This window comes from Neofelis nebulosa, chromosome X, assembly GCF_028018385.1.
Source record: "Neofelis nebulosa isolate mNeoNeb1 chromosome X, mNeoNeb1.pri, whole genome shotgun sequence".
Classification (NCBI taxonomy): domain Eukaryota; kingdom Metazoa; phylum Chordata; class Mammalia; order Carnivora; family Felidae; genus Neofelis; species Neofelis nebulosa.
Genome location: NC_080800.1, coordinates 62,984,536 through 63,010,524, shown reverse-complemented (window position 1 = coordinate 63,010,524; position 25,989 = coordinate 62,984,536). Strand labels below are relative to the sequence as shown.

General features: G+C 35.5%; 1 protein-coding gene and 1 pseudogene across 2 annotated transcripts in view; both read left to right on the top strand.

The window, feature by feature from the left end:
- The window catches only part of ZDHHC15 (zinc finger DHHC-type palmitoyltransferase 15), a 210,338-nt gene that overhangs the window by 23,009 nt on the left and 161,340 nt on the right, over positions 1-25,989 (top strand). For both annotated transcript variants that reach the window (XM_058714639.1, XM_058714640.1), the window contains exon 2: positions 5,619-5,645. In XM_058714639.1, the coding sequence (XP_058570622.1) occupies positions 5,619-5,645 (27 nt within the window). The remainder of the gene's footprint in view (positions 1-5,618; positions 5,646-25,989) is intronic.
- LOC131503156 (nucleosome assembly protein 1-like 1) lies at positions 20,772-23,567 on the top strand (annotated as a pseudogene).

Genomic DNA, 25,989 nt, shown 5'->3' with positions numbered 1-25,989 from the left:
CTTCTATTTCCTTTAGGTGTGCTGTTAGATTTTGTATTTGGATTTTTCTTGTTTCTTGAGATAGGCCTGGATTGCAATGTATTTTCCTCTCAGGACTGGCTTTGCTGCATCCCAAAGCGTTTGGATTGTTGTATTTTCATTTTCATTTGTTTCCATAAATTTTTTAATTTCTTCTCTAATTGCCTGGTTGACCCACTCATTCTTTAGTAGGGTGTTCTTTAACCTCCATGCTTTTGGAGGTTTTCCACACTTTTTCCTGTGGTTGATTTCAAGTTTCATAGCATTGTGGTCTGAAAGTGTGCATGGTATGATCTCAATTCTTGTATACTTATGAAGGGCTGTTTTGTGACCCAGTATATGATCTATCTTGGAGAATGTTCCATGTGCACTTGAGAAGAAAGTATATTCTGTTGCTTTGGGATACAGAGTTCTAAATATATCTGTCAAGTCCTTGTGATCCAATGTATCATTCAGGGCCCTTGTTTCTTTATTGATCTTGTGTCTAGATGATCTATCCATTGTTGTAAGTGGAGTGTTAAAGTCCCCTGCAATTACCACAGTCTTATCAATAAGTTTGCTTATGTTTGTGATTGTTTTATATATTTGGGGGCTCCCGTATTCGGCACATAGACATTTATAATTGTTAGCTCTTCCTGGTGGATAGACCCTGTAATTATTATATAATGCCCTTCTTCATCTCTTGTTACAGCCTTTAACTTAAAGTCTAGTTTGTCTGATATAAGTATGTGTACTCCAGCTTTCTTTTGACTTCCAGTGGCATGATAGATAATTCTCCATCTCCTCACTTTCAGTGTGAAGGTATCCTTCAGGTCTAAAATGATTCTGTTGTAGACAGCAAATAGATGAGTCTTTTTTCTTTCTTTTTTTTTTATCTATTCTGATACCCTATGTCTTTATGTTGGATCATTCAGTGTTATTATATAAAGATACGGGTTTAGAGTCATTGTGATGTCCGTAGGTTTCATGCTTATAGCAATGTCTCTGGTACTTTGTCTCACAGGATCCGCCCTTAGGATCTCTTGTAGGGCTGGTTAATGGTGATTAATTCCTTCAGTTTTTGTTTGTTTGGGAAGTCCTTTATCTCTCCTTCTATTCTAAATGGCAGACTTGCTCGATAAAGGATTCTCAGCTGCATATTTTTCCTGTTCATCACATTGAAGATCTCCTGCCATTCCTTTCTGGCCTGCCAAGTTTCAGAAGAGAGATCAGTCACAAGTCTTATAGGTCTCCCTTTATATGTTAGAGCACGTTTATCCCTCGCTGCTTTCAGAATTTTCTCTTTATCCTTGTATTTTGCCAGTTTCACTATTATACGTCGTGCAGAAGATCGATTCAAGTTACGTCTGAAGGGAGTTCTCTGTGACTCTTGGATTTCAATGCCTTTTTCCTTCCCCAGATCAGGGAAATTCTCAGCCATGATTTCTTCAAGTACACCTTCAGCACCTTTCCCTCTCTCTTCCTCCTCTGGAATACCAATCATGTGTAGATTATTTCTCTTTAGTGCATCACTTAGTTCTCTAATTTTCCCCTCATACTCCTGGATTTTTTTTATCTCTCTTTTTCTCAGCTTCTTCTTTTTCCATAATTTTATATTCTAGTTCCCCTATTCTCTCCTCTGCTTCCTCAATCCTAGCCGTGGTCATTTCCATTTTATTTTGCAGCTCGTTTATCATGTTTCTTAGGTCCTCCTGACTATCCCTTAGTCCCTTGATCTCTGTAGCAATAGATTCTCTGCTGTCCTCTATACTGTTTTCAAGCCCAGCGATTAATTTTATGACTATTATTCTAAATTCACTTTCTGTTATATTGTTTAAATTCTTTTTGATCAGTTCGTTAGCTGTTGTTATTTTCTGGAGGTTCTTTTGAGGGGAATTCTTCTGTTTGGTCATCTTGGATAGTTCCTGGAGTGGTGTGGAACTGCAGGGCACTTCCCCTGAGCTGTCTTGAATAATTCGTGTTGGTGGGTGGGGCCGCAGTCAGACCTTTTGTCTGCTCCCAGCCCAGCGCTGGGGCCACAGTCAGACTGGTGTGTGCCTTCTCTTTCCCTCTCCTATGGGCGGGATTCACTGTGGGGTGGCGTGGCCCATCTGGGCTATTCGCACACTGCCAGTTTTGTGGTGCTGGGGATCTGGCGTATTAGCTGGGGTGGATCGGCAAGGTGCACAGGGGCAGGAGGGGCAGGCTCAGCTTGCTTCTCCTTCGGTGATCCGCTTCAGGAGGGGCCCTTCAGGAGGGAGTCAGACCCGCTGCTGGAGGTATGGATCCGCAGAAACACAGCGTTGGGTGTTTGCGAGGTGCCAGCAAGTTCCCTGGCAGGAACTGGTTCCCTTTGGGATTTTGGCTGGGGGATGGGCGAGGGAGATGGTGCTGGCGAGCGCCTTTTTTCCCTGCCAAACTGAGCTCTGTCGTCCCGGGGCTCAGCAACGTCCTCCGGCCTTCCCGCTCCCCGAACAGATTTGTTAACTTATAACCTTCCAGATGTTAAGTCCCGCTCGCTGTCCGAACACACTCCGTCTGGCCCCTCTGCTTTTGCAAGCCAAACTCAGGGTCTCTCCTTGGCCGGTGGGCCGCCCCTCTGCCCCGGCTCCCTCCCTCCAGTCTGTGTGGCCGCACGGCCTCTCCACCCTTCCTACCCACTTCCATGGGCCTCTCATCTGTGCTTGGCTCCGGAGTCTCTGTTCTACTAGTCTTGTGGCGGTTTTCTGGGTTATTTAGGCTGGTGTAGGTGGAATCTAAGTGATCAGCAGGACGCGGTGAGCCCAGCGTCCTCCTACACTGCCATCTTCCCCCTACTAATGACTGTTATATTTACCTATGTATTCACCTTTACCAATATTCTTGATTTCTTTTAATGGCTTGAATTATAGTTTGTGTCTTTTAATTTCCTCCTGGAGAACCCGCTGTCATTTCTTGAAGGATAGTTCTACCAGTGGTGAACTCCCTCATTTTTTGTTTATCTATAAATATTATTTTATCCTTCATTTTTTGAAGGATAGTGTTATTAGTTATATAATTCTTAATTGACAGATCTTTCCCTTTCAACACTTTATTTATTTTTTATGTTTATTCATTTTTGAAAGACAGAGACAGAGCACAAGCAGGTGTGGGGTGGAGAGAGAGAGGGACACAGAATCTGAAACAGGCTCCAGGTTCTGAGCTGTCAGCACAGAGCCCAACACAGGGCTTGAACTCACGAGCCACGAGATCATGACCTGAGCCAAAGTCAGATGCTCAACTGACTGAACCACCCAAGCGCCCCTCCTTTCAACACTTTAAATATGGCATCTCACTGCCTTCTGGCCTCCATGGTTTCCAAAGGGAAATAAGATGTATTTATTTATTTATTTATTTATTTATTATTTTTGTGTGTGAAATTGCTTATGTTTTCCTGTTTTCAAAATGTTTCTTTGTCTTTGGTTTTGTCAGTTTGATTATGTGTCTCATTGTGGATGTCCTTTAATTTCTCCAATGTGGAGTTTGTTGAGATTCTTGCATGTTTAGATTGATGTCTTTTACCAAATTTGAGGAGTTTTCCAGTCATCATTTCTTCAAATATTCTTTTGCTCCCCCTTTCTCTGAAACTCCCATTATGCAGATAGTAAATTTGATGGTGTCCTACAAGTCTTACAGACTTGGTTTATTTTTCTTTCATTTCTTTTTCATTTTGCTCTTCAGATTGGATAATTTAAATCAACCTGTCTTCATGTTCACTGATCCTTTCTCCTGCTGCTTAAATCTAATGTTGGGTCCCTCTAGTAAAGTTTTAATTTTATGATTGTCGTTTTCACCTCCAGTATCTTATTTGGTTCTTTCTTTAATTATTATCTCTTCATTTATATAGATACTCTATTTTCATTCTTATGATCTCTTTTAGTTCTTTATACATTGTTTTTCTCTTTGATCATATTTAAGATAGTGAATTTAAAGTCTTTGTCTACCAAGTCAATGCTTAGTCTTCCTGGACAGTTTCTATTAATTCCCTTTCCCTATTAATAAGCTATACTATTTTGTTTCTTTGCATGCCCTATAAATTTTGTTGTTGAAAATATACATTTAGAATATCATAAAATAGAAATCTAGAAATTAGATTCTCTATCTCCCTAGGGTTTGTTTTTGCTGCCTGTTGTGAGTTCGTTTTTTTTGCTTCTGTAGTGATTTTTTTATATTAAAGAATGTATTCTTTTTTACATGTGATCTTTGAAGTCTCTGTTTCCTAAATTTGTAGTCAGTTGGTTATATAAATTTTTCATGAGTGCCCTGGATTCAGAAATGGAAAAGAAGAAAAAATATACTCTTATCAATCTTTCTTACCCAGGATTTTTTAACTGGAAAGGAACCAAAAAGAGTAGCCATCTGTAGGCAGGTGTATTATGAAAATAGGACATTATCTGGTCAGATTTTTTAGCACAAAGTAGAACAGTTTTAACGTTCATTCAAATGATTATTGAAAGGATAAAATTTTAAGACTCAACAAAAATAGATGTAGAAATGAAAAGAGAGAAGTATGACTGATGAATGACCTGAGGAAATAGCCCTACAATACAAGTCTCATTCTCTGTTTGGATTTTTCCCCATTTTTCTGACCTTAAGTGTTTATCATTGTATATGAAAACCATCTTAATTCAATACCTTCTCAAGATTGAAAACCATGCTTTATAGCTTCACTTTGCCTTAACATCTAGTATAATTGCACACAGATATTGTTGGTGACTAAAAAGCGGTAGGCCTCACTTTCTTCAAATGACATTCTGGCAAAAATTATGTATATATTACGTAAAACAGCAAATAGTGATTGGGGAAAGTAGGCACAAAAGCCTTGAAGCCTGGAATCTAGTCCCAGCTCTACCATTAAGTTGCTCTGATACCTTGGGCAAATCATTGATACTACTCTAGTCCATTTTTCCCAGTGTAAAATGAAACCAATAAACCAGAGAATTGCTAAAGTTTCTTTCTGTTCTGATATTCTATGAAATCATAGTTCAAATATAATAATAAGAAGTAATTTTGTTATGTACTTGCCTTGTGCTAGATACTATGCTAAACAGAAGTTACATTCATTAACTCATTTAAATATTGAGTAACCTTGTGAGGTAGGTAATAAGTTAGGGAACCTGCCTGAAGTCACAAAATAGTGCAACTGGGTTTTTAACCCAGGCAGTCTGATTTCATAGCTGGCATGTAACCTATACACTAAATTAACTCTAAATACACAAGGGATACTTGGTATTTAAAGATGTTCTCCAGTGAATAGTCTGAGAAAATGAATAATCAATCATCTTCTAATTGATTGGCTTTTTAGCTCTTACTACCATGTTATAGCTCAAGAGTTTCTATTTAGTGGGACATAAAAAATTTATATTACATCTATATTTGTTGAATGAGTAGAAATTCGTACTTACTCAGGTTTAAGATGAAGAAACATAGTAAAGGATGAAATTTGATCATCATTATCGTCCCTTATCTTAGCAGGTTGATTGTTTCCTAATGTATTAATTCCATTGAATAAACTGCTCAAAAATAGTGGTATGGACAAATGGATTAGAAAAATTATATTTTTAGATATCACTAATTTTGACCTTTCCCTTTCTTTTTTACAGTGACTGTTTTGAGCCCAGCAGAGAAAGGTAAGATAGCATTTTAAATTGCATTGGTCAGAATTGTATCTCTCTAAGAGTGAATTACATAAAAGCCTAGAAATTGGGCAACTTTCCCAGGAATACTGAATTGAGTGGAAAGTTTGGGATGGCAGTTTTCAGGAAGCATACACAGAGCATACCCAGAGATATATCAGAACATATTTTTACTGGCCCCTATGGCTGTAGGAAATTGGAAGTTATCAGGATTTATGATAGAGAGGACCTAGGCTCTTTCTTGCTTCATCACGGTTGTCCTAGGTACTTTGCCTTCCTGTGCAATTCATTCCTCCTTCAAGATATGGAGTAAGGGCACCACAAAGAAATATAAAGGGATAGGTTCTTCACCATCGGAGGTCCAATATATTTACTATATTCTTCTCCACTCTTCACCCCCATCCAGCTTGATCTACAATTTATACTACCACAGTAAAAAGATTGAGGAATTTTCCATTAAAAAATGTGTAAGCTAAGTATGAGCCTTAACAAACATTTAGCTTTACATTATTTTCTCAGGCTTTACCATAAGTATTTAGCCACTTTATATAGGCACTTTTAATTCTCACTTCATGGGATTAGCTGTTATAATTCATTAATTACATAATATTTATATTATACTTTTTAAAAATAAAGTTTATTTATTTATTTTGAGAGAAAGAGAGAGAGAGTTTGAGTGGAGGAGGGGGGCAGAGGGGGAGAGAGAGAGAGAGAGTCCTATTCATGTTCCACACTCAGCACAGAACTTGACATGGGGCCTGATCTCACAAACTGTGAGATCATGACCTAAGTCAAAATCAAGAGTTGGAGGCTTAACCAACTGAGCCACCCAGGTACCCCTATATTACGCTTTTTATTCATTCATTTTCAATGATTTTTTTACCTTAATTCCAGTATATTAACATAGAGTGTTATATTACTTTCAGATGTACAATATAATGATTCACAATTCTGTGCATTACTCAGTGCTCATCATGATAAGTTTAGTGTTTAATCCCCATCACCTATTTCACTCACTTCCGAACTAACTACCCTCTGGTAACCACCAGTTTGTTTTGTATAGTTAAGAGCCTGTTCCTTGGTTTGTCTCTCTTCATCTCTTTTTTTCCTGTGCTCATTTATTTTGTTTCTTAAATTCCACATATGAGTGAAATCATACGGTATTTATCTTTCTCTGATCAACTTATTTCACATAGCATTATACATTCTACCTCCATTCCTTTGTTGCAAATGGCCAGATTTCATTTTTTTCTCTGGCTGAGTGCTATTCAATTGTATATATATACCACATCTTGTTTATCCATTCATCTGTCATGAACACTATGGCTGCTTTCAGTTTTGGCTATTGTAAATAATGCTGCAAGGAAAATATGAATGCATGTATCCCTGTCAATTAGTGTTTTTGTGTCTTTTGGGTAAGTACCCAGTAGTGTGATTACTGCATCATAGAGTAGTTTTGTTTTTAAATTTTTGAGGAAATTCCACAGTATTTTCTGCAATGGCTGAACCAGTTTACATTCCCACCAACAGTGTAAGAGTTCCCTTTTCTCCACACCCTCACCAACACTTGTTGTTTCTTGTGTTTTTGGTGTTAGCCATTCTGATAGGTGTGAGTTTTGATTTGCATTTCCCTGATGATAAGTGATGATGAGCATCTTCCCATGTGTCTTTGACCATTGAATGTCTTCACTAGAGAAATGTCTGTTTATGACTTCTGCCCATTTTTTAATTGGATTATTTTTTTTAAGCGTGTTGAGTTGTATAAGTTCTTTATGTATTTTGGATACTAACCCATTATTGGGTATGTCATTTGCAAATATCTTCTCCTATTCCGTAGATTGCCTTTTAGCTTTGTTGATTGCTTCCTTCACTATGCAGAAACATTTTATTTTGGTGTAGTCCCAATACTTTATTTTTGCTTTTATTTCCTTTGTATTAGGAGACATATCTAGAAAGATGTTGCTACGGCTGATGACAAGGATATTGCTGCCTTTGCTCTCTTCTAGGATTTTTATGCTATTAGGTATCACATCTATGTCTTTAATCCATTTTGAGTTTATTTTTGTTTATGGTGTAAGAAAGTGGTCCAGTTTCATTCTGTTTCACATAGCTAACCAGTTTTCCTAACACCATTTGTTGAAGAGATGGTCTTTTTCCCATCAGATATTGTTTCCTGCTTTGTCGAATATTAGTTGACCATATAATTGTGGGTTTAACTCCTGGATTTTCTATTAGGTTCCATTGATGTATGTGTCTATTTTTGTGCCAGTACCATACTGTTCTAATCACTATAGCTTTGTAGTATACTCTCAAGTCTGGAATTGTGATACCTCCAGTTTTGTTTTTCTTCTTCAAAATTGCTTTTGCTATTTGGGTTCTTTTGTGATTCCATACAAATTTTAGGATTCTTTGTTCTAGCTCTGTGAAAATTGCTATTGGTATTTTGAAAGGGATTCCATTAAATGTGGAGTTTGCTTGGGATAGTATAGAAATTTTAACAGTATTTGTTTTTCCAATACCTGAACATGGAATGTCTTGCCATTTCTTTATGTCCTCTTCAATTTCTTTCATCAGAGTTTTCTAATTTTCAGAGTATGGTTTATTTTCACCTCTTTGGTTACATTTATTCCTAAGTATCTTCTTATTTGGGGGGCAATCTTAATTGGCATTGTCTTCTTAATTTCTGTTTCTGCTGCTTCATTATTGTTCTGTAGAAATGTAAAAGGTTTCTGTACACTGATTTTGCATTCTGTAACTTTACTGAATTCAGTTTTTGGTGGTGTTTGGGGGGTTTTCTATATAGAGTATCATGTCATCTACAAATAGGGGAAGTTTTACTTCTTCCTTGCCAGTTTAGATGTCTTTTAATTTTTTGTTGTTGTTGTCTAATTGCTGTGGCTAGTACATCCAGTACTGTGTTGAATACAAGTGGTGAGAGTGCATATCCTTGTCTTGTTTGTGACCTTAAGGGAAAAGCTCTGTTTTTATCCATTGAGGATGATATCAGCTGTGGGTTTGTCATATATGACCTATATGATGTTGAGATATGTTCCCTCTAAACCCACTTTGAGTGTGTTTATCATGAATGGATGTGGTACTTCATCAAATGCTTTTTCTGCATCTATTGAAATGATCATATGGTCTTATCCTTTATCTTATTGATGTGATATGTCACATTTATTGATTTGTGAATATTCAATCATCTTGCATCCCAGGAATAAATCCCACTTGATCATAGAGAATGATATTTTTTAATGTATTGATGAGTTGGGTTTGCTAATATTAATATTTTGTTGAGAATTTTTGCACCTGTATCCATCAGGGATATTGGCCTGTTCTCTTTTTTAATGGTGTCTTTATCTGGTTTTGGTATCAGGATAATTTTGGCGTCATAGAATTCATCAAATGAATTTTGAAGTTTTCCTTCCTTTTCTACTTTTTGGAATAGTTTAAGAATAGGTATTAATTCTTCTTTTATTTTTTTTAAAGTTTTTATTTAAATTCCAGTTAGTTAATGTATCATGTAACACTAGTTTTGGGTGTACAATGTAGTGATTCAGCACTTTTATATCACACATGATGCTCATCACAACTGCACTCCTTAATTCTCATCACTTATGTAACCCATCCCCACCCAACTCCCTTCTGTAAACCATCAGTTTGCTGTCTATAGTTAAGTCTGTTTCTTTTTTTGCCTCTCTCTCTCTTTTTTAGTTTTGCTCATTTGTTTTATTTCTTAAATTTCACATATGAGTGAAATCCTATGGTATTTGTCTTTCTCTAATTTCACATAGTATAATACTCTTTAGCTCCATTCATGTCATTGCAGATGGCAATATTTCATTCTTTTTCATGGATGAGAATATTACATTGTATGTATATACCACGTTTTCTTTATCCATTCATCAGACAATGGATACTTGGGCTGTTTCCATAATTTGGCTATTGTAAATAATGCTGCTACAAATATTGGGGTGCATGTATCCCTTTGAATTAGTATTTTTGTATTTGTTTCATCCTGCCTTGTTGACTGAGGAGACCAAGGCACTAAAAGGCTGAGTTTTGCTCAAGGTCACACAGGTAATAAATAATAAAGCCAGGATTTTAACCCTGGTAGTTTGGCACCAGCATCCTTACTCTTTTTTTTAAGTTTTTATTTAAATTTCACTTAGTTCACATAGAGTGTATTAGTTTCAGATGTACAATATAGTGATTCAACACTTTCATACCATACCAGTGACCATCACAGCAAGTGCACTCCTTAATTCCCATCACGTGTGTAACCTATACTATAGAGTCTGTTTCTTGCTTTGCCTCTCCCTCTCTGTTTTTTTTTCTTTACCTATGCTTGTTTGTTTTGTTTCTTAATTTCCACATGAGTGAAATCATAAGGTGTTTGCCTTTTTCTGACTGACTTATTTTGTTTAGCATAATACACTCTAGCTCCATCCACATTGTTACAAATGGCAAGATTTCATTCTTTTCAATGGCTGATAATGTTCTAGTGTGTGTGTGTGTGTGTATGTATGTGTGTGTGTGTGTGTGTGTGTGTACACACCACACCACATCTTCTGTATCCATTCATCAGTCGATGGATATTTGGGTTCTTTCCATAGCTTGCCTATTGTTGATAATGCTGCTATAAACACTAGGGTGCATGTGTCCCTTTGAAGCAGTATTTTTATATCCTTTGGGGAAATACCTAGTAGTGCAATTGCTGGATCATAGGGTACTTCTACTTTTAACTTTTTGAGGATCCTCCATACTGTTTTCCAGAGTGAATTCCACATCTTTTTTCACCATTCACCAGCCACTGGGCACTTTGACTATTTCAATAATTTGGCTATTGTTGATAATGCTGCTATAAATATCAGGGTGCATGTAAGCCTTTGAATTAGTACTTTTGTATTCTTTGATTAAATAGCTAGTAGTGCAATTGCTGGATTGTAGAGTAGTTCCATTTTTAACCTTTTGAGGAAACTCCATTCTGTTTTCTAGAGTGGCTGTACCAGTTTGCATTTTCACCAACAGGGCAAGAGGGTTCCCCTTACTCTACATCCTGGCTAACACCTGTTATTTGTTGTGTTGTTGATTTCAGCCATTCTGACAGATGTGAGGTGATATCTCATATTAGTTTTGATTTGCATTACCCTGATGGTCAGTAGTGTAGAGCATCTTTTCATATGTCTATTGGCCCTCTAGATGTCTTCCTTGAAAAAATATGTATTCATGTCTTCTTCCCATTTTCTAATTGGATTATTCATTTTTGGGGTGTTGAGTTTTATAAGTTCTTTATAGATTTTGTCATGTATGCCATTTGCAACGATATTTTCCCATTCCATAGGTTGCCTGTTAGTTTTGCTGACTGTCTCCATTTTGCAGAAGATTTTTATTTTGTTGTAGTCCCAATAGTTTATTTTTGCTTTGGTTTCCCTTGCCTCAGAACACATATCTAGAATGAAGTTGCTATGGCCAATGTCAAACAGTTTACAGCCTGTGTTCTCCTCTAGGCTTCTTATGGTTTCAGATCTCACATTTAGGTCTTTAATCCATTTTGAATTATTTTTGTGTTTGGTATAAGAAAGTGTTCCAATTTCATTCTTTTGTATATTGCTGTCTAATTTCCCCAACACCCTTTGTTAAAGAGACTGTCTTTTTCACCTTGAATACCCTTTCCTGATTTGTTGATTAATTGGCCATATAGTTGTGGATTCATTTCTGGGTTGTCTATTTTGTTCCATTGATATATGTGTCTATTTTTGTGCCAGTACCATACTGTTTTAATCACTGAAGCTTTGTTACATAAGGCCAGACTTCTGATGCCTCCAGCTTTGCTTTTCCTTTTCAAGTTTGCTTTAGCTATTTGTGGTCTTTTGTGATTCCATACAAATTTCAAGATTATTTGTTCTAGGTCTGTGAAAAAAATGCTGGTGGGTTTTGATAGGCATTGCATTAAATGTGTAGATTACTTTGGATAGTATAGATATTTTAACAGTATTTATTTTTCCATTTCATCCTCATAGAATATCTTTCCATATCTTTGTATCCTCTTCAATTTCTTTCATCTGTGTTTTGTAGTTTTCTGAGTATAGGTCTTTTATCTCTTTGGTTAGGTTTATTCCTAGTTATCTTCTTATTTTGGATGCAATTGTAATTGGGATTGTTATCTTAATTTCTCTTTCTGCTGCTTCCTTATTGGTGTATAGAAATGTAATGGATTTCTCAATGTTGATTTTATATTCTGTGATTACTGAACTCATGTGTCAGGTCTAGCAGTTTTGGGTGGAGTCTTTTGTGTTTTCTACATAGAGTATCATGTCATTTACAAATAGTGAAAGTTTTACTTCTTTCTTATCAATTTGGTTGCCTTTTATTTCATTTTGTTTTTTAATTGTTATGGCTAAGCCTTCCAGTACTGTTAAATAACAGTGTGAGAGTGGACATCCCTGCCTTTTTCCCGACTGTAGAGAAAAATCTCTTAGTTTTTCCTCATTATGCATGATACAAGTTGTAGGTTTTTCTTATATCGCTTTTATGATGTTGAAGGATATTTTTCCTAAAACTACTTTGTTGAAAGTTTTTATCATGAATGGATGTTGTACTTTATCAACTGCATTACCTTGATACCAAAATCAGCTAAGGACTCCACTAAAAAGGAGTACTAGAGGCCAATATTCCTGTTGAACATGAATGCATAATTCTTCAGTGAAATACTAGCAAACCGAATCCAACAATATATTTTTTAAAATGATTCACCACAATCAAGTGGGATTTATTCCTGGGTTGCAAGTGTGGTTCATCATTCGCAAATCAATCAATATAATATACTACATTAATAAAAAGAATGAAAATCATATGATCATTTCAATAGAAGCAGAAAAAGCATTTGACAAAGTACAACATCCATTCATATTATCACTCATTTAAGAGAGGTGTTGGCTATAGAGGCAACAGAGCAGAGTGGTGGGAAGACAATAGAACATAGTAGTTAAAAGTCTGCGTTCTGGAACTATCCTCTCTAAATTCCAATCCTGGCACCAGCACTTCCTACTAAGTTATTCAAACTTCTGTTGCCTACTTTATTTACATGTGGAATAAAATACTACCTATTTCATAGTTATAGTAAGAATTTAATGAGATAATGCATGCAAAAGCACTTAGAACAGTGTTAAAAAAAGCCATACTTTTCTCAGCAGATATTTGCTACTATTGTTATAGCCTTAGAGCAAGTCTTGAGTTGCCTCTTATTCTCATGTATGGTTCTTTAAGTCAGAGATCATTCATATATATATATATATATATATATATATATATATATATATATAAAATGAACATTTCTTTTTTCAAATTTTTATTTAAATTCTAGTTAGTTAACATATAGTGTAATATTGGTTTTAGGAGTAGAATTTAGTGTTTCATCAGTTACATATAACATTCAGTGCTTAACACAAGTGCCCTCCTTAATACCCATCACTCATTTAGCCCATCCCCTTCCCACCTCCCCTCCATCAACCCTCAACCCTTGTTCTCTATAGTTAAGAGTCTTGTATGGTTTTATTTTTTTCTCTTTTCCCCCCTTCCTCTACATTCATCTGTTTTGTTTCTTAAATTCCACACACGAGTGAAATCTATGGTATTTGTCTTTATCTGACTGATGTTATTTTGCTTTGCATTATAACCTCTAGCTGCATCTATGTTGTTGCTGCAAATGGTAAGATTTCATTCTTTTTTGTGGCTGAGTAATATTCCATTATATATGTATGTGTATATATATATATGTGTGTGTGTATGTGTATATATATGTGTGTATATATATATATATATGTGTATATATATATATATATATACACACCACCTCTTTATCCATTCATCAGTTGATGGATATTTGGGCTGTTTCTATAATTTAGCTATTGTAGATAATGCTGCTATGAACATCTGGGTACATGTCTCCCTTTGAGTTAGTATTTTGGTATCCTCTGTGTAAATACCTAGTAGTACATTTGCTGGGTCATAGGGTAGTTCTAGTTTTAACTTTTTTGAGGAACCTCTATACTGTTTTCCAGAGTGGCTGTACCAGTTTGCATTCCACCAACAGTTTAAGACGGATCCCCTTTATCTGCTTCTTCACCAACATCTGTTGATTCCTGTGTTGTTAATTTTAGCCAATAAAGATAGTTTTCCATAATATACTTTGAAGACATGTTGGAAGAGGGATTAACTTATGCTCTGTCATAATAATAATAATAATTATTATTAATATATTAATTTTATTAATATAAAATATTAATAAAATTATTATTATTATTACAAACTATCATTTATCATTCACTTACCATGTTAAGTATTATATATACATTAAGTCCTTTAGTACTTACAGCAATACAGTGATGTAGACACTCTTAAATCTATTTTATTGTGTAATAAACTAAAATTTAGAAAATTTAAATTATCCCGGGTCATCCAGCTAGTAATTGGGAGTATTCAAACCCATCACTATCTGAATTCAAAGTTCAGACTCTTAAGTAAACCTGCATTTGTCTTTTAGTTTTCCATCTACAACTCCCTTATTTGCTTAGTTGAACTCCTTAATGAGAAACATGATGCTCAATTGCTCTTTTATTTAGTGTTCAAAGTACTATATCTTCATTTTTTGTGTGTTATCAGTGAACTCAACCACACTAGTGTAGGGTGTCATTTAAGTGTAAGCTCGACTCAGCCCAGAGCCTTCCTAGTATCATTAATCCAGTTACCAGGATTTGAGCTCTTTAGATTATGTTACCACAATGTATGATCCTTTTTCTTTTATACCTTTTTGACCAATCCTCCCTCACACTTCCCCTCTGGTAACCGTCAATTTGTTTTCTATAGTTAAGAGTCTGTTTCTTGGTTTGTCTCTCCTTCTTTTCAGATATTTGTTCCTGCTTTGTTGAAGATTAATTGACCATATAATGTGGGTTTATTTTTGGGCTTTCTATTCTATTCATCTATGTGTCTATTTTTGTGCCAGTACCATACTGTTTTGATTGCTACAGCTTTGTAATATAACTTGAAGTATGGGATTGTGATACCTCCAGTTTTGTTTTCCTTTTTCAAGATTACTTTGTCTATTTGGGGTCTTCTGTTGTCACAGTGTATGATTTTTGTTTATTTCAGGTTTTTATTTAAATTCCAGTTAACATACAGTGTAATATGTATGTGCAATATAGTGATTCACCACTTACAAAACAACAAGCATCCTTCTTAATATCTATCACCCATTTAACCCATATCCTTGCCCTCCTCCCCTCCAGCAACCCTGTTTTTTCTCTATAGATAATAAACTATTTTATGGTTTGCCTCTCTCTCTTTTTTCCCCTATGCTAATCTGTTTTGTTTCCTTTTTTAAAAATCTTTAATGTTTATTTATTTTTGAGAGATAGAGACAGAGTGTGAGAGGGGGATGGGCAGAGAGAGGGAGACACAGAATATGAAGCAGGTTCCAGGCTCTAAGCTGTCAGCACAGAGCCTGACCCGGGGCTCAAATTCATGAACTACAAGATCATGTCCTGAGCCAAAGTCGGATGCCTAACCAACTGAGCCACCCAGGTGCCCTAATCTGTTTTGTTTCTTAAGTTCCACATATGAGTGAAATAATAAGGTATTTGTATTTCTCTGATTTTTTTTAACTTAACATAATATGCTCTAGCTCCATCCACATAGTTGCAAATGGCAAGATTCCATTCTTTTTGATGGCTAAATTTAGATTTGACTGTAGCCAGAAGAAAGTTAGACTTGGAAAGAACTTCTAAACTCTAGAACAGGTTACAAAGAGACACTATGAAATTTATTTTTCAGAAAGTATTAGACACTCAAGTATCTGGCATGAATCAGTGAGCCTTGCCTAGACTCTGACCAAGAGGCCTAATGAATATCTATGGTCCCTTCTAACCCTGTGAATCTGTTTCAATTTATACTGCACTATTAAAGTAGAATACAATACAGCATATGACTACCAGTAGGAACATTATTTGGCATTGGCAAAGAAAATATTACTGGCAAATAAATGAAGACCTCAAATCACATAACCTTTTGTTCAGCCTCCACATCTTAAGAAAACCATATTCAAACATACAGCAAAAGTGTTTCCATTTCTTGTCTAGTTAATGGTTCCTTTGCTGGATTGAAGAGCTCCCTCCAAAATTTATGACCATCCAAAACCAATAAATGTGATTTTATTTAAAAATAACCTTGCAGATTTAATCTAAATCAAGATGAGACCATACAGCATTAGGATTGGCCCTACGACTGGTGTCCTTATAAGAAAAGGGATATTTATATACACAGATACACACAGAGAGAAGATAGCCATGTCAAGACAAAGGCAGAAATTGGAGGTATGTTGTCACAATCCAGAGAACACCAACTATTGCGAAGAATCACCAGAAGTTAGGATGAGGCAAGGAATGATTCTCCCCTGGAATCTTCAGAGGGAATATGACCTTGTTCTAGTCTCCAGAACTATGAGAGAATAAATTTATTTAAGCCACCCAGTTTGTGATAATTTTTCATGACATAGCCAGGGAATTAATACAGTTTCTGATAAATTCCAATCTCCAATTCAATAAGAGCATTGTAACAGCAGCAAATAAGCACAGACTTTGGTGTTAGATGTACCCAGGATCAAATCTTGACTTTGCCATTCAATATATAATATATGACCTTTGGGAACTTAACCTCACTAAGTTTCAATTTCTTCATCTGTAAAATTGTTCTAAAAGTAACTGTCTTATTCTTTTTTGAGAGAGAGAGAGAGAGAGAGAGAATCCAAGGAGGGGCAAAGAGAGGGAGAGAGAGAGAGAGAGAGAGAGAGAGAGAGAGAGAGAGAAGCAGGGCTCACCCAAAACAGGGCTAGTGTTCACCCAAAGCGGGACTCGAGATCACCTAAAGTGGGGCTGATGCTCACCCAAAGCGGGGCTAGAGCTCTCCCAAAGTGGGGCTTGTGCTCACCCGATGTGGGACTCAAACTCACAAACTGTGAGATCATGACCTCAGCCAAAGTCAGGTGCTTAATGACTGAGCCACCCAGGCTCCCAAAAGTAATTGTCTTACATGGTGTGTAGAGCACTAAAATAAGATGATGTATATAAGTCTCTTGGCATAGTGCCTGATATATAGTAAGTACAAAATAAATAGTAGTAGATACTATTATTGTTATTGTTATTAACATTGGGAAGGACCTAAAAGATCTTTCTTCTAAGAAGCATAATATATTTTAGGCCGATAATTCCTACCTTTATAAATATATTGTAAAAAGCCCTGCACTCATATTTTGTAAGTAGAACAACTGAGATCAAAAGAAGTAACATATGTTGACCTAATCAGATTGTTTCTAGTGTACAGAAAGAACTAAAGCCCAGATCAATGACAGTCCAGAATATTATTTACTATATAATCCTTGATTATACAGGACTCACTACTTATTTTTTAAGACATGAGTCCATATCTTTTTCAATAGATCATACTAGAAACAAGGCCCATAATAATAATTTTGCTTTAATAAGACTGTGTGTCATAGATGATCTTTTCAGCATCATAGTATCTGTATTTTGAAAATCTTGATGTGAGGATCTGAGATGTGCTCGATTTAAGAAATTTAGTAGGATCCAAGGATAGGTGAGGATAGGGAATGAATTTAGGAATGAGATCAGGCACAATCTGTCAGAAAATCCACATATAATCAAAAGTAACATATTTACTATAGTTGCTTATCTTGGAAAATGTCCATTAATTGTTTTAAGCAAAAGTTTCACTCATCCTTTGAGAATTCATTTGCATAGTAGCTTGCATATTAAATTCTCTGATTTTCCCTTTTAAAGTTAAAGATACTTGTAGTTATTTACTTTTTTAGAAATAGATGTAATTCCTAAATACTTGAACTTCTGGGGGCTGAAATTTGTCCTCCTGAGATTTATATGTTGAAATCCCAACCCCCACTACCTCAGACTGTGAAAGTATTTAGAGATAGGTTTTTTAAAGAGGTAATTAACTTCAAATGAGGTCAGTAGGGTGAGCCCTAATCATTATGACTCGTGTCCTTATAAAAAGAGGATATTAGGACACAGACACACAATTCTAAAGACCATGTGAGGACACAGGAAGATGGCCATCTACAAACCAAGAAAAAAAGCTTCAGAAGAAACCAACCCTGCCAATTCCTTAATGTTGGACTTCTAGCCTCCAAAATTGCGAGAAAGTAAATTTCTCTTGTTTAAGCCATTCAGTCTGTAGACTTTGTTATCATAGCCCTAACAAGTTAATATAAGAACTTATTTAGGTTTCCATTTGAAAACCCAGAGCATGGAAGTATGTGCTTTGTGTCTACTTCTTAATTATATGAATTTTGATTTATTGGTCATATATTAGACACCAGGAAAGTAAGAGGGCACTGAGAGGGAAATGCTTGGGCCACAGTATGATCTTTTATCCTTACTTTCATACTGCACAGGAAATCCTTAATTAGGTTTTGAGCAGTTATTTTAGTGCTCTTAATAATAGCCTATTTTATACTCATTATTGTAAAATTACTATATAATGTGGGTTTGGAGACCAAATGAAGCCCTCTTTAGAGGCTAACCCCCTTCTAAAAGAATGTTATGTTAATTTCAGTATAATTATAACTTTAGTTATTATATTAAGAATGATTAATAATATAACTAGCATTAATAATTTTGTTACAAAAATGCTTACTGAATATTTAAACAATATAAAAATACATAAAATAAAAAATTTAAGTCCTCCTCATACTGCCTCCTACCCATCACTATTTATAGAGAACTACCATATTTACTTTGATTTGTATCATCGATCTTTTTCTGTTTTTACATACAAACATATGAGTACAGATGTGTATATTTGTATAGACTTCTATTTTTTTAACTGGATTATACTGTGCATATTATTCTATGACCTACTTTTCTCACTTAATAATATAATTTCTTTCCATGTTAACATATAACAATGTATTTCATTTTTTAATCTCAGGATATGAAATAGTATACATATACTATGATTTATTTAATGTTTCCCCAGTGATAAAGTTAAAAAATAAAATTTTATTGTTTTTCTCGATTATGAGTAATAGAACCTCACAAAATGTAAACAATATAGAAATGTATAAAGTAGAAAGTATGAGTTCTTTGTAATTATTGCAGAGGTTAAGGTTAGGGCAAGATTCGGTGGTGTATCATCTCAAATCTAAAGACACATACAGGGGTGCCTGGGTATCTGAGTTGGTTAAGCTTCTGACTCTTGGTTTCAGCTCAGGGCACGATCTCATGGTTCATGAGTTCAAGCACTGCATTGGACTCTATGCTGACAGTGAGGAGCCTCCTTGGGATCCTCTTACTCTCTCTGCCCATCCCCTGCTTGCTCTCTCTCTCCCTCTCTCTCTCTCTCTCTCTTAAAGTAAATAAATAAACTTACAAGAGTAAAAACACAAACAAACTTAAGTGAGGAAGTAGAAAAACACTTACCATTCAATTGGAAGTGAAAAACAACCAGGATAGCAATACTTGCATCATGCAAAATAGACTTTAAAACAAAGACTATAACAAAATACAAAGAAGAGTATTACATAATGATAAAGGCGACAATCCAGTAAGAGGATATAACAATTATAAATATTTACACACTCAACATTGGAGCACCTAAATACTTAAAGAAAATATTAACATACATAAGGAGAGAAATTGATGGCAATATAATCGTAGGAGACTTTAACACCACACTTACATCAATAGATAGATCATTCAAGCAGAAAATCAATACAGAAACTGAGTTCTTGAATAACACATTAGATCAGATGGATATAACAGATATATACAGAACATTCCATCCAAAAACAACAGAATATACATTATTTCAAGTGCACATGGAACATTTTCCAGAATAGATCACATGTTAGACCAAAAAACAGGTCTCAATAAATTTAAGAAAATTGAAATCACACCATACACCTTTTCCAACCACCATAGTATATAACTAGAAATCAATCACAGGGAAAAAAACTCGAAAAAACCCACAAATACATGAAGGCTAACCAAAATGGTACTAAGCAACCAATGGATTTATGAAGAAATCAAAGAAAACGACACAAAAATATGGAAACAGATAAAAATGAAAACACAATAGCCGAAAATCTTTGGGACACAGTGAAAACAATTATAAAGAGTAAAATGTATAGTAATACAGGCCTATCTCATGAAACAAGAAAAAGCTGAAATAAACAATCTAACCATATACCTAAAGGAAGTAGTAAAAGGAGAACACGCAAAGCCCAAAGCTAGTAAAATGATGGAAATAAAGATTAGAGCAGAAATAAATGAAATAGAGAAAAAGAAATAATAGAAAAGATTCACAGAGGTTTATATACACAATGGAATACTACGTGGCAATGAGAAAAAATGAAATATGGCCTTTTGTAGCAATGTGGTTGGAACTGGAGAGTGTGATGCTAAGTGAAATAAGCCATACAGAGAAAGACAGATACCATATGGTTTCACTCTTATGTGGATCCTGAGAAACTTAACAGAAACCCATGGGGTAGGGGAAGGAAAAAAAAAAAGAGGTTAGAGTGGGAGAGAGCCAAAGCATAAGAGACTGTTAAAAACTGAGAACAAACTGAGGGTTGATGGGGGGTGGGAGGGAGGGGAGGGTGGGTGATGGGTATTGAGGAGGGCACCTTTTGGGATGAGCACTGGGTTTTGTATGGAAACCAATTTGACAGTAAATTTCATATATTAAAAAAATAAATAAATAAAAAAGAAAAGAAAAGATTCACAAAATCAAGAGCTGGTTCTTTGAAAAGATAAACCAAATTAGTAAACCCTTAGCCAGACTCACCAGTTGTTACAAAGGATTACAAGAGAATACTATGAAAGATTATATGCCAACAAATTGGACAATCTAGAAGAAATGAATAAATTCCTAAAAATATACAATCTTCCAAAACTAAATTATAAAGAAACAAAATCTCAACAGATCAATTACTAGTAAAAAATTGAATTGGTAATCAAAAACTACCCAAAATTAAAAGTACAGGATCAGATGGATTCACAGGTAAATTCTACCAAACATTTAAAGAAGAATTAATATCTATTCTCCTCAAACTTTTCCAAAAAATAGAAGAGGAAGGAAAGTTTGCAAATACATTCTATGAGATCAGCATTACCCTGATACCAAAAGCAGACAGATACCACAAACAGAGAAAACTTTAGGCCAATATGCTTGACAAACAGAGATGTAAAAATCCTCAACAAAATATTATCAAACTGTATTCAACAATAGATTAACAGATCATTCACTACAATCAAGTGGGATTTATTCTGGGGATGTAAGAATGGTTCAATATTTGCAAATCAATCAATGTGATATACTGCATCAACAAAACAAAGGATATCAATCATATGATCTCAATAGATGCAGAAAAAGCATTTGACAAAAATCAAACATCTGTTCATGATAAAAAGTCTCAACAAAGTGAATCTAGAGGCAACATACCTCAACATTGTAAAGGCTATGTATGAAATACCCACAGCTAACATCATACTCAACGGTGAAAAATTGAGTGCTTTTTCTCTAAAAGCAGGAATAAGACAAAGATGTCCAGTCTTGTAACTTTTATTCAACACAGTACTGGAAGTCCTAGCCACAGCAATCTGGCAAGAAAAAGAAATAAGAAGCATCCATATTGGTAAGGGAGAAGTTAAATGGTCACTATTTACAGCTGACATAATACAATATATAGAAAATCCAAAAAAAACTCCACCAAAAACTACCAGAAATAATAAATGAACTCAGTGAAGTTGCAGGACAAAAAATTAATACCAAGAAATTGATAGCATGTTTATTCACTAATAACAAAGTAGCAGAGAAATAAAGAAAATAATTCCATTTACAATTGCACACACACACACACACACACACAACAATAAAAAAATTTAACCAAGGAGGTGAAAGACTTGTACTCTGAAAACTATAAAATATTGATGACTTTTTTAGGATTATCTTGTGGAACAACCTCCTGCTCCTCCCTCTGCCACCCTGAGTCACTGCCTGGGCAGCTCCAGCCAATTGGCTCCCCATTCTCACCACCAATATTTGGAGTTCTTACTTCAACATGGCAGAAATTGACAACTTGCCTAGGGTAATTAAAAGACGAGTGAATGTTCTCAAAAACCTTCAAGTTAAATGTGCACAGATAGAAACCAAATTCCATGAGGAAGTTCATGATCTTGAAATAGTATGCTGTTCTCTATCAGCCTCTATTTGATAACTGATTTGAGCTCATTAATGCAATTTATGAACCTATAGAAGAAGAATTTGAATGGAAACCACATGAGGAGGATGAAATTTCTGAGGAGCTGAAAGAAAAAGCCAAGATTAAAGATGAGGAAACGGTTGAAGAAAAAGAAGACCCCAAGGGAATTCCTGAATTCTGGTTTATTGTTTTTAAGAATGTTGACTTGCTCAGTGATATGGCTCAGGAGCATGTTGAACCTGTTCTAAAGCACTTGAAAGATAGTAAAGTGAAGTTCTCAGATGCTGACCAGCAGATGAGTTTTGTCTTAGAATTTCACTTTGAACCCAATGAATATTTGAAAAATAAAGTTTTGACAAGATATAGAGGATGAGGTCAGAAGCGGATGATTCTGATCCCTTTTCTTTTGATAGACCAGAAATTATGGGTTGTACAGGATGCCAGATTGGAAAAAAAGGAAAGAATATCACTTTGAAAACCTTTAAGAAGCAGCAGAAACACAGGGACGTGGGATAGTTCGTATTGTGACCAAAACAGTTTCAAATGACTCTTTCTTTAATTTTTTTTGCCCCTCTTGAAGTTCTGAAGAGTGGAGATCTGGATGCTGCTGCTGAAGCTATCCTTGCTGCAGACTGAAATTGGTCACTTTTTACATGAGCATATAATCCCAAGATCAGTGTTATACTTTACTAAGGAAGCTCTTGAAGATGATGATGATTTTGATGAAGAAGCAGATGAGGAAGGAGAAGAAGAAGGAGATAAGGAAAATTATCCAGACTATGACTTGAAAAAAAAGATCAAAACCCAGCAGAGTGCAGGCAGCAGTGAAGCAGGATATATGTGGCCTTAAGGATAACCTGCACTGTAATAGCCTAAACACAACTATTATTTACTTACAGCCTTATGGTTTTGTATTTTCTTGGAAGACTCAGTAATTTTTTAAAGGAAAGGAACTAAAAATTTTAAGGACCAATTTGTTCTACTTAACATTTTAACTATAGTTTTTCTGTCAGATCTATTGATCGCACAATTTCTTTCACGCATGTTCATTCATTAGTACATGATTTGATTCTTCTGGAGTAATTTTTATCACATGACAAAGATTTTAGAGTACAGCTATAAAAGTTACAGAACTGGTAAAAGAAAGAGTTTTATTTATTGTTTTGCTAATGATTTCCCCTGAAGAACCAAAGTATTTTTTTCAGCGGTAGTTGAATTGGGTTTAAGTTTGCTTGCACTAGGTGGGCCTTTCATTACTCTGTTATACAAAGTATTTGCCTAAGACAAATCATTACTTAAAAAACAAAAACAAAATTTGTCAAGACAAATATATGGTTAAGAATCTCAATTAAGACCACAACTGATAACTTAGATTATAAATGGATCTTTGTATTTTAAGTGAAATAGTAAGAAACCTAGTAAGGAAATGATAATAAAGAAACCTAACTTGGGGTGCCTGGGTGGCTCAGTCGTTTGAACATCTGACTTCAGCTCAGGTCATGATCTCAGAGTTTGTGAGTTTGAACCCCGTGTTGGCTCTGTGCTGTCAGCTCAGAGCCTGGAGCCTGCTTTGGATTTTGTGTCTCCTTCTCTCTCTGCCCCTCCACCATTCACGCTCTGTGTCTTTCTCTCTCTCTCTCTCTCTCTCTCTCAAAAATAAACATTAAAAAAAAAAAGAAAAACTCATAGTGTGGTTATTGGTTACTACTGGGAGTTGAAGAAAGCCTATTTTCAGAGGTTAAGCCTCATTTTTTATTTAATCAAAGTTAGTTAACATATATTGTAATAATGGTGTCAAGAGTAGAATTTAGTGATTCGTCACTTACATATAACACCCAGTGCTCATCCCAACAAGTGCCCTCCTTAATACCCATCCCCCATTTAGACCATCCCCTGACTCAACAATCCTCCAACAGCTCTCACTTTGTTTTCTGCATTTAAGAGTCTGTTATGGTTTGCCACCCACTCTGTTTTGATTTTATTTTTACTTCCCTTCCCCTATGTTCATCTGTTTTCTTTCTTAAATTCCCCATATAAGTGAACTCATATGATATTTATCTTTCTCTGACTGACTTTATTTCATTTAGCATAATACATTCTAGTTCCATCCACATTGTTGCAAGTGGCAAAATTTAATTCTTTTTTATTGCTGAGTAATATTCCATTGTGTATATATACCACATATTCTTCATCCATTCATCAGTTAATGTACATTTAGGCTCTTTCCATAAATTGGCTACCATTGATAGTGCTATTATAAACATTGGGGTGCATGTGCCCCTTCGAATCAGCATTTTTTTATCTTTGGATAAATACCTAGTAGTGTAATTGTTGGGCCCTAGGGTAGCTCTATATGTAATTTTTTGAGGAACCTCCATAATGTTTTCCAGAGTGACTGAACCAGTTTGTATTCCCACTAGCAGTGCAAAAGGGCTCCTCTTCCTCTGCATTTTCGCCAATATCTGTTGTTTCCTGATTTAATTTTAGCCATTCTGACAAATGTGAGGTGGTATCTCATTGGAGTTTTGATTTGTATTTCCCTGATGATAAGTGATGTTGAGCATCTTTTCATGTGTCTGTTGGCTATCTGGATGTCTTTGTAAAAGTGTGTGTTCATGCCTTCTGCCCATTTCTTCACTGGATTATTTGTTTTGGGGTTTTATGTTTGATAAGATCTTTATAGATTTTAGATACTAACCCTTTATCAGATATGTCATTTGCAAATATCTTCTCCCATTCCATCAATTGCCTTTGATTTTGTTGACTCTTTCCTTCACTGTGCAGAAGCTGTTTTTTCTTGATGAGGTCCAAATAGTACACTTTTGCTTTTGTTTCCCTTGCCCCTGGAGACATGTCCAGTAAGAAGTTCTATAGCCGAGGTCAAAGAGGTTGTTGCCTGTTTTCTCCTCTAGGATTTTGATGGTTTTCGGTCTCGAATTTAGGTCTTTCATCCATTTTAAGTTTGATTTTTGTGTATGGTGTAAAAAGTGGTTCAGGGCCATTATTCTGCATGTTGCTGTCCAGTTTTACCAACACCATTTGCTAAGGAGACTATCTTTTTTGCCATTGGATATTCTTTCCTGTTTTGTCAAAGATTAGTTGGCCATATATTTGTGAGTCCATTTCTGGGTTCTCTCTTCTTTTCCATTGATCTATGTATCTCTTTTTGTGCAAGAGCCATACTGTCTTGATGATTACAACTTTGTAATACAGCTTGAAGTCCAGAATTATGTTGCCTCCAGCATTGGTTTTCTTTTTCTTTTTCTTTTTCATTTATTTTAATTTCATTTTCTTTAATTTACATCCAAATTAGTTAGCATATAGTGCAACGATTTCAGGAGTAGATTCCTTAATGGCCCTTATACATTTAGCCCATCCCCCCTCCCACAACCCTTCTGGTAACTCTCTGTTCTCCATTTTTAAGAGTTTTTTATCTTTTGTCCCGCTCCCTGTTTTTATATTATTTTTTCTTCCCTTCCCTTGTGTTCATCAGCTCTGTGTCTTAAAGTCCTCAAATGAGTGAAGTCATATGATATTTGTCTTTCTCTGACTAATTTCGCTTAGCATAATACCCTCTAGTTCCATCCACGTAGTTGCAAATGACAAGATTTCATTCTTTTTGATTGCTGAGTAATACTCCATTGAATAAATATATACCACATCCTCTTTACCATTCATCCAACAATGAACATTGGGTCCTTTCCATAATTTGGCTATTGTTGATAGTGCTGCTATAAACATTGGGGTGCATGTGTCCCTTCGAAATAGCATACCTGTATCCCTTGGATAAGTACCTAGTAGTGCCATAGTTGGGTCGTAGGGTAGTTCTATTTTTAATTTTTTGAGGAACCTCCATACTGTTTTCCAGAGTGTCTGCACCAGCCTGCATTCCCACCAGCAATGCAAAAGAGATCCTCTCTCCGCATCCTCGCCTACATCTGTTCTTGCCTGAGTTAATCACTGTAACAGGTGTGAGGTGGTATCTCTGTTGTTTTGATTTGTATTTCCCCAATGATGAGTGATGGTGAGCATTTTTTCATG